Source organism: Macaca fascicularis, chromosome 14, assembly GCF_037993035.2.
Source record: "Macaca fascicularis isolate 582-1 chromosome 14, T2T-MFA8v1.1".
NCBI lineage: Eukaryota > Metazoa > Chordata > Mammalia > Primates > Cercopithecidae > Macaca > Macaca fascicularis.
In genome coordinates, this window is record NC_088388.1 from 69,829,259 (window position 1) to 69,844,154 (window position 14,896).

The 14,896-nt window shown below is 44.1% G+C and overlaps 2 protein-coding genes across 3 annotated transcripts; one reads left to right on the forward strand and one right to left on the reverse strand.

The window, feature by feature from the left end:
• The first annotated feature begins 1,163 nt into the window (after positions 1-1,163).
• TRIM68 (tripartite motif containing 68) lies at positions 1,164-13,025 on the forward strand. Of its 2 annotated transcripts, XM_005578936.5 has the most exons (7): positions 1,164-1,393; positions 3,876-4,358; positions 6,079-6,174; positions 7,005-7,265; positions 7,729-7,751; positions 8,296-8,396; positions 8,597-13,025. In XM_005578936.5, the coding sequence occupies exons 2-7, from the start codon at positions 3,933-3,935 to the stop codon at positions 9,145-9,147; spliced, it is 1,458 nt and encodes a 485-aa protein (XP_005578993.2). In that variant the 5' UTR covers positions 1,164-1,393; positions 3,876-3,932; the 3' UTR covers positions 9,148-13,025. The 2 variants fall into 2 exon arrangements, with proteins under 2 accessions (XP_005578993.2, XP_073868713.1); XM_074012612.1 differs by lacking the exon at positions 7,729-7,751.
• On the reverse strand, positions 9,913-14,320 carry LOC107127381 (olfactory receptor 52I1-like). Its single transcript, XM_074012614.1, is given in 2 exon segments — positions 9,913-14,139; positions 14,142-14,320. Coding segments are annotated over 2 exon segments (972 nt in total). The 5' UTR covers positions 14,173-14,320; the 3' UTR covers positions 9,913-13,198.
• Positions 14,321-14,896: the final 576 nt, after the last annotated feature.

A 14,896-nucleotide genomic window follows, 5' to 3' on the forward strand; every position in this document is an offset into this window, starting at 1 on the left:
TGTACCATAGTTGTTATCCCAGCACCCAGTATAATATTGTCAAAAAATTGATGTTAAATAAATGTTTAAAATGGCTTATTTCAATTAATTAATTCATTATTCTATTAGAGCAGCCATTTCTCCAAAACTGGGTGAGACAGACTGTCTGTTCAGCTCAGACCTAAGATACTTTTGTCTTTTCTCGTAGCCCTATGTGTTGCAGGAAATTTCTGGGCCTCACCCTTCAGAATTTTAACCATGGCCTGCGCTCAGACACTGGCATGAGCATTCTGGAGTCTCTGTCCTAACAATTAAGATATTATATAATTTGGAACCGAGCTTCAATTGGAGGATTTCCTGGTTATTTTCTACGTAGATAGGAGGTGCCTTCACTTGCTTATTAAAACCTAAGTGTCAAGAGAAGGACAAGGCCCTGGGAGTACAAAGAAAAACCCAAATCGCTGTCTTAAGTAACAATTTTTGTGTGTGCGTGCATGTGTCTATGTGTTTGGGTGAGGAAGGGATACCAGTTGTTTAATTTTTTTCTTCTTGTTTTAATGACAATTTTTGACCAGGGATTCAATTTCTCCATCAACTCCCGGTCTCTGTTGTCTGTTTTTACCTTTTAAAGTGGATTGCGGCAATAGTGATGACAAGCTGGTTACTTAAGTATTGAAGTGTAAGAGTATGCCAGGAAAAAAGAGAGGGTTTTGTTTGTTTAAGAACCCAGTACTTGCAGCCTGGAACCATGAGAGGTCGCGAATATTGCCAGGAACAGCAGAGTCCACACCATATGTGTGCCCAACCCTATGCTAAGCTGGGTCACAGAACGAGACGTGGCCAATCTCAGGCTTCTGAGTTTAACAAGACAAACTGGCAAATGAATAGCCACCTGAGTCTCTCAATGCACAGCCTGAGGGGCATCATTCGGGAGCCTCAATCCTTTGACCTATCCTGGAACTAACTTCTGGAACCCTCTACAGTTTAAGGGAATCTTGAGTGGGTGAAGGGACCAGAAAAAACCCAGGAAGTAGAGAAAAAGCATTGACATGCCTAGAAGCGCCGGAACCCCCGTCTCATCACCAATTGGCTAGGGTTACCCTGGTCACTGCCTGTGATTGGCTGCCCCCACAAACACACCGCCCCCTGGGCGAAGCCATCCTGGGCCCAGCAGGCCGCTCATTGGCTGCCGTCCTGCGACCGGGGCCTGGAGCCGGGTGTGGTATCCTAGGAGCTGCGGGCTACCAGGCCTGCACTGCCGGGCTTTGGGCTCTGGGCCTCGGGCGCTCTCTGGCCCTAAGTGCTGAGCTGCTGGGAGCGGCCGCTTCTGACGCTGGGCCACTGGACGCTGCGGAACCGGGCTTCTTCACTTTGAATTTCCGCCGCGAAGCGCCAGTCCGGGCCCAGGAGGGAGGTGGGTAGAGAACTCTGCCTTTTCTGAAGTCAGATCCTGCAAGCTCACTTTACCCCGACCTGCCCGCTGTCCTGGGGACCTGCCCAAAGCCCTGTGGCGAGGCCAGGAGCTTACTGTCCCCAGCTGCTCCCTGACTCCGGAGATTACCGCCCGCCCCTCTACCCCCTTCCCACTGGGGTCCTCCCTGGAAGTCTTCCAGGCCCCGCCCCCTTCTCAAATGCCCTTCTCAGACTCTCACTGTACCCTACGGAAGGCACAGTCAAAGCAACCGAACGTTTAATTATTTGAATTTTCTCAAAGTAATTCATATATAATAAAAAGTCAAACATTGAAGCTGGTCTTATTTTGAAGAGCAGTGCCTACCCATCCCCAGATCTTTGCAGAGGCTGCCACTTTTAATTTTTCCCCATTTAGATGTTTTTATCACCCTAAATCAAAATAATGTGCGTTCCTCTGTATTTCTGGATTTATCATTTTGATATTTCTTTGCCTTACTTTCCTACTGCCCCAATCTTGTCAATTTTCTGTCGCTATTTTAGGTCTTCCATTTGTAGCTTCAAATAATAGGTATCAATTTCCATTTATTGTTCTATTGACTTTAGATGGTGTCTCTTAATGCCTTAGCTAAGGATATTAACACATCCTCCACTTAGTCAATCTATCAGTTGGAACTCAGCATTTACATTTAGTTTTCACGTATTCAACAGGTATTTGAGGCACTGTTCTTGGTATTGGGGAAATAGAAATGAACAAAACAGACAATGACCCTATCTGCATGAAAAAGTTCTAGTATGGGAAGTAAGACAATAGACAAATACATGGCAAATGACGTCAAAAGCAGGATCATGCAGAAGTCATTTTCAACTGGGAGAACAGCAGGAACCCAAGTCAGGTAGATTTAATGGACGAGGAGTTTGCAGGAGTGTGCGGAAGTTTATTCCTTTGCCTAACTGGACACAGGTGCTGTTTCAAGGAGAGGTCTTGTTAACCGGGAGCCAGGATAGAGTCTTTAGTAAGTTAGTGATTTACCAAAAGGAGGTTTTAGGATACTGGATCCCACAGTTTGGTAGTGATAGTGAGAGGAAGAAAAGCAGAGGCAGAGAATCTAGTGAGAAGGCACACGCTGCCAGTGGCATATCAGAGTCCTGCAAAATTTACTGCCCTGCTTCCTGCTTCCTGCTACTGGACTGCCCTAAACCATAGTGATTTTTCTCTCTCCTTTTGAATTTGTATTATACCTTAAAGCTAAAGAGGTTAAGAAATTTGCCCAAGATAGATGGCAGAGCCCCAAGCCAAACATCTGTAAAATGAGAACAATAATGGTCTCTGCCTAGGGTTGTGAAATAAACCAACTTAATTCATGTAAAGTGCTCAGAACAGTGCTTGGCACATCATATAAGTGCTCAAAGAGTGCTTGCTTTTATTATTAATGTATGCTCTCAATTTACCTCACAAATTCTAAAAGGATTTTGGGTTTAGGAACTATTTTCTATGTCTAGCTGGTTTATTCATTCAACAAATATTTATTTACTCAGCAATATCTGCATTGCATGTGCTATTTAGGTGCTGAGGATACAACAGGAACTAGGACCAACATGGCCCTTCCTTGTATAGACTCTAGCTGGTAACACAAGCTAGCAAAGTGAATGAATAAATATTGCCAACTGAGCCAAGAGCCTGCCATTAACCATGACCATTTTGTCATGCCCATACGTGGCCCTGACAAAAATCTCAGATTTCTTGCTGGAGTAGTGATTTCATCAATATGGGTGTGATGATCATCAAATGATCTTTGTTTTAATCTCCAAGGGATGTTATTTCATCTCTGCTTGTAACATACCACTAAAAGCTCAGAAGAATGTCTTGGCATCTTGGTGAATAATAAGTACATTAGTGCTGGAGCAGTGGGCAGGAGTTTAAAAGGCACAGGAAAAGAACTGCTGTTTCCTTTACAGTTTTTAACATTTTAGTGTGCAACACAAGAAAACAAATTGAGCGTGTAGGCAATGGGCTTCTGGCATACTACCTTTTGACACTTTGAATTGTATAAATGTAAATATAAAGATACTAGAGAGTGAGGCTGGAGGTATTTATGGCCTTACTTCAGATACTGAAATACCACATTTTATGTGAACTTACCCAAGTTTAAGAGAAATAATGCTGATTTGTAGAGCATGATTGGAATGGTAATGGTCTAGTAGAACGAACCCAGAGGAGAATCAGAGTTGGCCAAGTGAATGAAGATTGAGGACTCCCAGTATTCACTCACTTAGACATCCCCATTATCCCCTTCATGATGTGAGTAATGTGACCCATTCAGACCATGCACCCTTCAGTTGGAAAGACGAATGCTTACTAAAGAAGGTCAGTAAAGGGTCAAAAGGAAGGTGGTTTTTCCCCAGAAATTAATTATTCCTGTTACTGATCTCTCTGTTCCTCTGTTACCTTTTTCTCTTATTTGTCTTTCTTTTCTTCTTCTCAGCCTTTACCACTTCTCCCTGATTTCATTCATGTTCTGAGGAGGGTGTGAGAAGGAACCATGGATCCCACAGCCTTGGTGGAAGCCATTGTGGAAGAAGTGGCCTGTCCCATCTGTATGACCTTCCTGAGGGAGCCTGTGAGCATTGACTGTGGCCATAGCTTCTGCCACAGCTGCCTCTCCGGACTCTGGGAGATCCCAGGAGAATCCCAGAACTGGGGTTACACCTGTCCCCTCTGTCGAGCTCCTGTCCAGCCAAGGAACCTGCGGCCTAATTGGCAGCTGGCCAATGTTGTAGAAAAAGTCCGTCTGCTAAGGCTACATCCAGGAATGGGGCTGAAGGGTGATCTGTGTGAGTGCCATGGGGAAAAGCTGAAGATGTTCTGCAAAGAGGATGTCCTGATAATGTGTGAGGCCTGCAGCCAGTCCCCAGAGCATGAGGCCCACAGTGTTGTGCCAATGGAGGATGTTGCCTGGGAGTACAAGGTGAGAGATGGAAGCTGGCCACTCCAGTCTTCCAACTTGGCTATTACTAGATCAAGGGCTTGACCACCAGCATCACAGACTGCGAGCTGATTCCTTTGGTTCCTGACACCCACAGATCCTGGACTCTGATACAGGGAGCTATACCTTTCCTTGTATTCATGACCTTCCTTGATTTCCTGCCCTCCCACTTCCTCTACACGCCATCCCAGATCCTAACATGGCTCAATGCCTAACCCAAGGCTGATTTCAATACTGAGAATGTAAAGGAAATCAGTTTGGGTTTTAACTAGATTCTGAATGCCTTGGATGAGTTTAGGCATGAAACTCTTGTATAGATGGTCAAGGCTACACCTGACCTGCAAACTCCTCCTGGCAATGCTGCAAGTAGTCATTTGGCATTGAATGGATCACTTACTCCATCATTTTATAGACAAAAGTGAGGCTTAGAAAGTTGAAAACATGGTAATTTATTTTAGAGGGGGAAAGAACTATGGATGAATCACAGGAGTGAGAGAGGTCATCTAATCTTCTCAGGTCCTTTATGACTTCAGGTCCAGTTAACGAAAGGAAGATCAGAGGCTGTGACTCAAGTCTTCTTGCTCTTTCTCCTCTCCCAAGTTTGTTTGTTTGACAAGTCATCTCTGACAAACCTGGGACTCCTTTTTTGTACCTTACCTCATCAACTTCCAGCTTCTGGGCTTCTCTTTACTCTTCCTCAGATGCCCATAATGACACCTTTATCGGAACCATTATCTCAGTGATTCTGTGATCCAGTGATCCAGCATTGGTCTTAATTCTGTTTTTTGGAGTTGAAATAGGAAGGTGAGAGTGTAAGACAAATACCCTGAATAGCTTTTTTCCTATATGGGAGGGATTTCTAAAATATGAAAAGTGTTTACTAACTCATTCTGTTTTTGAGAATATTAGAAAAGGGAGATAGTATAACACAGGGGTAAAGGGCTGGATTAAATCCCAGCCCAACCATTTATTACCTGAAGGACTTTGGGTAGGTCACCCTCTAAGCCTCAGTTTTCTTGTCTATAAAATGAGGTTAATACCAGGCTCAGGGGATTGTAAATATCACATCCATATTTAGAGCTTAAAATATACCTGGCATTTGATAAATTTTAACAAAATAATTGCTATTTTGTTAAAATAGCAGAATTAAATGGTGTGTCTGCACACTTTATGCTTTTCAGTAGAAATCCCTTGCATTACTATTCTAGGAAAGTGCTTCTTACCCTTAATATGCATATGAACCACCTGGGAGATCTGGCTAAAATTGAGATTCTCATTTGGTAGGTCTAAGGGGAGGCCAAGATTCTGCATTTCTAACAAGCTCCTAGGTGATGTGGATGCTGCTGATCCACTTGAACCACATTTGGAGTAACAAGGTTCTGGCAGACAGCAAGATAAAAATAAATAAGGATAAAAATTGACATGGAAAGGAAAGTCCAAGGTACTTTTCTGGAGAGGCTGGAAATGGACCTTTTCTTCCAGTTTACAGACCTTTAGAAACTGTGGGAGTTGAAATTATTCTCGGCCCAGCGAGCTACCTTGGATGTCATCTGGGCAGAGTCTACTTCCTCTGTCGCACTCCCTTTCCCCACAGCCTTCACTGTGGCCAGTTGCCTGAAGGACTCTGGTTCTCCCACAGCCTCCCAATGCTAGGAAGCCTAGGCTGCCGGAGGTGGCCTCATGAGGGTTTTGTCTCTTGCAGTGGGAACTTCATGAGGCCCTCGAACATCTGAAGAAAGAGCAAGAAGAGGCCTGGAAGCTGGAAGTTGGTGAAAGGAAACGAACTGCCACCTGGAAGGCAGGTTGCCTCGTGGGGAAAAGAGTTTGTGTCAGTCGTCCTGTGTGGTCCTGGAGCTGGCCTGGGGTAGCATTCTTATCTCTGTGAGGCAGAATGTAAGGCTTGAAATCACAGAGCCTGGGGTTCTAATCCCTGCTTTCTCTGTCCCAGGCCTTAGGTAGGCCATGTCACCTCTTAATTCCAATTTCTCCTTGGTGATGTAGGGATAACCTCTGGTCTTGTATCCTCATATATGAGAAAGGGAAAGCACGTGCTCACGTGTGTCAGCTCACAACGGTGTGGCTTATATCATGCTTAGTAAAGCAGAGTTTCTCTTTCACTTTCCCAAGTTAGAGCATATTTGCTAAAAGTCTGGTTATTAAAATATTGGAAAATCACCTCTGAAATAAATTTGAGGCCAATAAGTATCAAACTACTAGAACTTTTGATCAGCAGAAAGTAACACTGAACCAATCTAAAACAGCACATTGAACAGATATAATATCAACATGAAAATGAACCACCTAACAGTGTAGTTAAGTTACACTGCCTTAGAGACTTAAATGTAACACATCTTGTCATTATTCTGAAAATGGAAAATAGTCTAGAGCTTGTAGTATTTAGATAATATCCTGGACCCTACTGGAGTCAGTAAGAGTGACAATAGAGACTTAGAAGTGTGTGGTGGAGTTGGAACAGGAAGCTAGGAAAAATAGTATCCTTTATCTTTACCCCCGCATAGCCTGTCACGTGGTTGGTACCACTGCAGAGTATGTGTGTATGCATATGTCAGTATGCTCAATACTGGGTAACTGAAAGTATCAGTGCTGATTTCCATCTTGGCTCCACAGATACAGGTGGAAACCCGAAAACAGAGTATTGTATGGGAGTTTGAGAAATACCAGCGATTACTGGAGAAAAAGCAGCCACCACATCGGCAGCTGGAGGCAGAGGTAACAGCAGCTCTGGCCAGCCTACAGCAGGAGGCGGCGGAGACCATGCAGAAACTGGAGTTGAACCATAGTGAGCTCATCCAGCAGAGCCGCGTCCTGTGGAGGATGATTGCGGAGTTGAAAGAGAGATCACAGAGGCCTATCCGCTGGATGCTGCAGGTGAGTAGCAGGTTTTCCTGGTAACCCTGAGTGATAGCTGAAGATAGACTGAGACTCCAGGAAAGAGCATCCATTACTCTTCAGTAGGGACTGCCAGCACTCTGCCAGCTGATCATGGATCCTGTGTTTCCCCAGCGAATACCTGCTGTTTCCCTCTCTCTGGCTGGTGGATGACCTGGTCTGTTGTAGTGTTATAGGTGGGACAGTGCTCAGGCAGCTCTGGCATCATTCTAGGCCCTCTCCTCTAGCCCAAGAGTCTTGAGATGGAGCCTGAAGTTGGCCAGTTCAGCCAAAGCTCAGCCTGCTCTTCCATCCTTCCATACGCTTCTCCTTACCTCTGCATGGCATCTCTCCATTCTTGGTACCTGTCTCCCTTCCCGTAGAGAAACTCCCTGCCAGTTTGATGTCTGTTCCCTCCAAGGAATAGCACATACTCAGGTGTTGCATTTTTTTCTCCTCCTAGGATATTCAGGAAGTGTTAAACAGGTATGTTCTCACCCTTGGAGCCTCTAAGCAGCCCCGTAGGGGATAGTGGGGCCTGGCTGGAGCCAGAAGTAGGGACAGAGCACAGACTCGATGCACACAGAAAAGCAGGTGCTGGTCCACAGTCTCGTCCCACTTACATGGTAATGGCTAAGGAATCTTTGTTGATCTTTCCTTTTTCTTCTTTGTACTTTATCAAATGTATATCAAGTGAAGCTATAAAATATGTGGTTTCAAGCTGATTGCTCAAAGAGGAAAAAAGACTGCCCATGACTCCTTCATGTCCAGCAGAAAATATGTGCACTTCTTCCTCTCCCAGAATCAAATATACATCCAAACCTTCCCATAGCATGAGCATGCGGGTGTTCTCACCTCTGCACACAAACAGCTTGAGGCTCAGCCAAATAACCATAACCATCATGTCTCTGCTTTGCTGGGGTGGGGCACTTCACTACGTCCCTGGCCAAGCCCCTCTTCCCTGTACTAAGATAAGGCCCATGTGGCAAAGCCAGGACTCCTGGCCCTGAGGTTCACCCTCCTCTACCAGGAGCAAATCTTGGAGCTTGCAGCGGCCAGAACCAATCTCCCTGGAGCTGAAGACAGATTGCCGTGTGCTGGGGCTAAGAGAGATCCTGAAGACCTATGCAGGTAATGGATCCTGGGGGAAACTGTAGTGGACAGTTGGAGGGACCCCTCCCAGAGAAAGAAAATGGTTCAGTGCCCTCTGGGTGCTCCATCCAGACTCACCCACTCATTATTGAGAAATCTGTGGCTGAATTTATCAGACAGCCCTCACCCATGCCCCCTGACCCTATATCACTGTTACCAACCAGGACCTTTTTTTCTAGCTGATGTGCACCTGGATCCAGATACTGCTTACTCCCGTCTCATCGTGTCTGAAGACAGAAAACGTGTGCACTATGGAGACACCAACCAGAAACTGCCAGACAATCCTGAGAGATTTTACCGCTATAATATTGTCCTGGGAAGCCAGTGCATCTCCTCAGGCCGGCACTACTGGGAGGTGGAGGTGGGAGACAGGTCTGAGTGGGGCCTGGGAGTATGTAAGCAAAATGTAGACCGGAAGGAGGTGGTCTACTTATCCCCCCACTATGGATTTTGGGTGATAAGGCTGAGGAAGGGAAATGAGTACCGAGCAGGCACCGATGAGTACCCCCTCCTGTCCTTGCCAGTCCCTCCTCGCCGGGTGGGAATTTTCGTGGATTATGAGGCCCATGACATTTCCTTCTACAATGTGACTGACTATGGCTCCCACATCTTCACTTTCCCCCGCTATCCCTTCCCTGGGCGCCTCCTGCCCTATTTTAGTCCTTGCTACAGCATTGGAACCAACAATACTGCTCCTCTGGCCATCTGCTCCCTGGATGGGGAGGACTAAGAGAGCTATCATCCTAACCAGAGAGTCCTTGGAATTGGGCCTGGCCCCCATGGGGCTTGGAGGACCCAGCCACTGACAGGTATCCCCTGAAACTGACGTGAGCTCAGAATCCAAGGATTCCTCTGTCTGATCCTTTGGTCATTGCTACCAGGCTAAAGTCTGTCATGAAACCACTTATTTTAAAAAGCAGAGGCCCAGTCAAATGAGCACTGCACCCCATGAGGAAAGCGTGACAGGGCTGATGGTGAGGATCAGAGCAGTTCTAAGGTGACTTGTTGGGGTAAGGATCAGGACTTTGTCCATGGAGTAGCCAACGCCCCTCTTCCCTGATTCCTGTCCGGTGTCACAGTTAAGTCAGTGAGGATGATGAAGTAGACACAATCTTCAGGACACTATTAGATAGGCTTTCCCAATAGGCCAAAAGAATGCTGCCCATACCCAGAGCTGGTTGTTGTGCTGAGGCCAGTCAGAGGATGCTTCCCCTGAGGTTTGCTACAACTAAGCAAACTTTATGTGACCCTCACCCTCTTACCACCTGGCAAGAGAAATTCAGTGCAGCAGGGGGACACCGACCCACCCAAGCCACCCCACTGCCGTTCCCTCTCTGAGCACAACCTGGGCAAATCACTGTCCCTTGGACTCCTGGGAGACCAGTGTCCTAGTCCTGCTTTTTTTCTCTAAGTGGCAGGATCAGAAAACCTGTGAGCCTTAGTTTGTATTTTCACTTTATGAATGAGGAAACTGAAATGACCTTTATGGAGCAAGTTATTTCTTTTTTTTTTTTTTTTTTTTTTTTTTTGAGATGGAGTCTCACTCTGTCACCCAGGCTGGAGTGCAGTGGAGTGCACAATCTCAGCTCACTGCCAGCTCCACCCCCTGGGTTCATGCCATTCTCCTGCCTCAGGCTCCCAAGTAGCTGGGACTACAGCAGGCACCCACCACCACACCTGGCTCATTGTTTTGTATTTTTAGTAGAGACGGGGTTTTACCATGTTAGCCAGGATAGTCTCGATCTCCTGACCTCATGATCTGCCCACCTCGGCCTCCCAAAGTGCTGGGATTACAGGCATGAGCCACCATGCCTGGCCGCTGGAGCAAGTTATTTCTTACAAAGCTGCTGAAGATAAGATTATAAAAATTATAAAGCATTTTTCACACTCATATGAAACAAGGTTGACAAACTCACTTCACAGGTCACATGCCTATACATCATTTATTATATTTGGGTCTGAAACTTCTCACATGTTTGGAAGGTTTTATGTGTCCTCACTGGGAAAATGGGTGTAATTCAGCATAAAACCTCATATTATTGTCCTGCCTCATGGAACTGTTGTATAGATCCCAGATCCATCCCATGCATTTGTTCCGTCTGAGGCACAGAGGCAGGCAAGCCACAGATTTTGCACGTGGTGACCTTGCCACTGTGCCACGATACAGCCCACATCTTATAGCAATGCCTTTGTCTCAGGGCCTCTCCTGACAGTCTAGAGCCTTTCAGGCAGAAAGGTGCTTCAAATGGCTGTGATGAGGAATACTAAAAATTGTGTTTCTACTTTAATTGTATTATATTGGCTGTTCACGTATGTAGGAGTTAAAACAGGCCAAACCTGGAGAAATAAACTCATTCTGCCCACCATGCTTCCAGGCTGCATCTTGAGAATTAGCAGTAGAAGGGGAGAAGTTTCCATCATCTGCTTGGAGGGGAATGAGCTGGTGAGTCACAGACCCTGGTGCTGGCAAAGGGTTGAGCCTGCCGCCATTAGAGAAGCATCTTTGTCAGGGGATTCCCTGGGGATAATTGAGAAGTAGGTCCCTAGGAAGGACTTCAGTTAATGTCTGTGGACACTTGGCACAAAAGGGTTAAGGAAAAATCAATGTTGTTCTTTCGCTATTAGGACAAATCTTGGAAGTTTCCTAGAAACAGAGGATTGTTAGGTGATGAATTCATTCAAACTTAGAATGAAGGAAGGAATGAAATGGCGTCATTGGTAATGTACTCTTTTAGGTTAGTTTGATTGTTTTTTACATTTATAAGCCTGTTTGGGTACTCTGATTACTTGTTAGAAGAGTTGTAAGGTTAAATAATCCACATTATTACAGATTGTCTGACTTTTAAGACCAGACAAGAAGATTGAAGCTCTAAGTGCCTGAAAACCGTTTTCTACAGAGTAGAAAAAAAAAATGAGAATGAAACATAGACCTGGTAGGGCAAGCTTCCTGATGGAAATGCTGGGAGGAAATTAGTGTCTGGGGTGCAGACTGGACTGTACCTTTGTTGCTTTATATTAGATTCTTTAATGCATCCAATATGCTTTCATTTAATGGACCTAGCCAATTTTTCAGGTTACTTATGGAGAAAGAATAATGTGACATTTCAAAATGAAAATCTTACCAAATGTGTTTAACAACCTTATAATCTTATAATCTTTTTTTTTTTTAACGTTATAACCTTATAATCTTGTTTTGTTTTTATGGTAGGCGGTTGTGAGGGAAAAAAGTTTCACTTTACTACCCTTTGGGACCTCAGTGCATCATTATCAGATTTTTAAGAGGTTGATTTCTACTCTGCTGGTATTCAAAAATTGAATACATTCTTGGCAGGTAAACAAGTCTAATATTAGCAAAAGGTATGGATGTTAAGTTACTAAGGAGCTTGTCTATTTGAAAGAATTGTCATATGAGTACTGGTCTGTATAGGACTACTCCCTTGAAATTATGGAATTAGAAATGTATTGGGCGTATTTTTAAGTTCATACAATATGTCAGAGATTGTGTTATCTGCTTTCCATGTGTTATTTAATTTTTAATACTCTGAATTAATGTTGTTTTCTCTATCAATAGACAGGAAGTGTTAAGACTCAGGTATAGTAACTTGCCGTCAACAGATTCTTCTCACACTGTGAATTTTAACACTAGTAGGAAATTATCTTTTTATTAAGATTTTCAAATGTACATATCTCTTATATATGAGATCTTTTTCTTTTAACATATACTGATTACTCAGTTCAAGATTTTCTGAAAGGGAAAAAAACCAAAAATCATGTAAGCATCCAGTAACCTGAAGAAGAGTGCTTACATTTCAACTTCTTTATCTATATTGTTCTCTATTAACCTCTTCATCCCAGAGCACACCCCCTGAGAGGTGCCCACAAGAAGAAAGACCTGTGTATATTTGATCCCTCTCTTCTATGCCTTAAGGTTAAGTTATACAGATGGGGACTAGGAAGCAACAAGAAAGATTTCCAAAACCAAACTTGTATTAACTTGCCTTCTGTTGCTTAAAAACAAAAAGCTGGTAATTGGTATACTAACTCCAACTAGCTTAACAATAGGATATACATTTAAAAGTTAAGTGGTATTTTATAGAACATAACAATATACCTGGGTGTCCAAAGTGATTTGGAATCAGAGAACCAAAGACTTATTCTCTTCATCCATTCTTGGAGATTGGCCTTTGATGCATGGGCCAATCCCAATTTTCTCCTTCCAGTTTATGTGTTATAGAATTACCACCATCTCTGATCCCAAGTTTATATCTCCCTAGATGAACAGTAAACCATATGGCTTGGGAAGGACCCTGGTCTAGGTGTGAACATAGAACCCAAATGGAGTGAGATCACTATTGGGCCAGAGGGCAGGGTCATATATTAATAGCTTCTTCCATGTAATCACTTGGAGAAAAGAACAGTTCTGAGAATATCAGTCAGGTTTCGGGGGAGATACCAAACACTTGGTTTCTTCAGCAGAGGGGATGGTAGGATAGTAGGTAGGAAATATGGGTCAGAAGCTGTAGAAGGAAAAATTCCAGAGCTGTATTCTATACCAAACTTACTCTGATTCAGACACTATTGTATTAACCCATTAAAAATGTCAGAAAATTAGAAACATTTCATTCATATTCTTGGTAGAAATTTAAAAGTGACACAAAGATATCCTTTACAGCTTCATCTTAGAATTCCTTATAGTACCAGGTAAACCAATCCCACTCCACAAATCTCTAAGGCATCTTTGAAGGTGGCTGGAATGCTCCAGATCCGAACAGATATTGTGTTCATGAACCCAAGTTGGAGTGGTCAAAGAGGAAGTGCATCAGATAACTCCATATTCTCTCCCACAATTGTTTGGTCCTCATGCCATAGATGATGGGATTTAAGGTGGCGGAGGTGATCATGTACAGGGCAGCCAGCAGCACCTGGGTGTGCAAGGGCACTACATCCTGCCCCAGCCAGGCCGCATAGATGGATGCCATCCCAGGTAGATAGTACAAAGCCATTACCCCCACGTGGGAGCCACATGTGCTTAATGCTTTCAACTGAGCTGTCTTTGAGGAGAGACCAAATACTGCCCTGAGAATTAAGATATAGGAGGCAGCAATGAAGACCACATCAGAGCCCACCATAATAGAGGAACCAATCAGACTATAGAGACTGCTGGGCATGGGGTCAGCACATGCTAACCTGGCCAAAGCTATGTGCTCACAGTAGGAGTGGAGAACCACATTGGAGCCACAGAAAGGTAGATGACTCACCATCCAACTCAATGGAGTCATGAATGTGACAGCTCTAATGGTGATGGTCAGACTCATTCCCAGCATCACTTGAGGTGTGAGAATTCTCTTGTAGTGTAGAGGCTTGCAGATGGCTACATAGCGGTCAAAAGCCATGGTTAGCAGCAGCCCTGTCTCCACAGCTGTGGCTAAGTGGACAAAAAACATCTGCGTGAAACAAGCATTAAAGCTGATGGAGCTGTCTCCTGAGCAGAAGATGCTCACCATCTTGGGTACCACCAAGGAGGCCATAACAATGTCCACAGCAGCCAGAACACACAGAAAGCAACACATGGGCTCATGTGGAGTGGAATCCATCCAGATTGCAGTCACAATGAGGGTGTTTCCTAACAGGGCTATGATGTACATGGCACTCAGTGAGATAGCCAGCCAAAGTTGTGAAGATTGCAGTCCTGGGATACCCACAAGGAGAAAGGAAGCAGGGTTTCCATTGTGTGGTTGTAGGCTGGACCCAGCATCACAAGTGAGACATTTTTCCCGTTAATGCACAAATGATGTATGAGAAGAATGCAATCCTGTAAGATTTGTTGACACGTGTGGTGCTGGGAAAACCTAGGGATATTCTCAGCTTGGTGGTAATCTCAGGATCAAAAATGTGGCATCTGACAAAATTATCCTGTGCCACTTTTATCGTCCTTAATATTCTTCCCTTACAAATTTATATTCATTGTTCGTGGATCAGCTCATGGCTTACCTCCTTTGGAAAGCCTTTTCTGCTTTCTTCCTTCCCCAGTCCATACCCTTTCATCTGAGCTTTCATGCAGTCTCCCATCATGACCTCAGAGAGACTAAATTGATCATTGTAATGCTCTCCCTAGACTTTATTGTATGCATTTAGGTGTATGTCTCTTGTTTATGATCTTATACAAAGGGTGTAATCCATAACTGAGGTCACAAGTCTATTAAAATAAGTCTATTAATATATATTTATTATGGTAAAGTTTCCACAGAATGAAGGATAAACAGAGAAATGAATCTGTCTTTCATCTCTGTATGCTCAGTTACTCATTGTTGTATGAACAAAAGCTTCCTGAGGTCAAACATATCATATTTTTTATCCTTGGCGCAGTGCCTATAAAAAAATATGAAAGAAGTATCCTTGTGGTGAAAGAAATACATGAATGACTTGGGAAAAATAAGATCATTAGAGAACAACAAAATCACCTTCCATAGGAGATAATA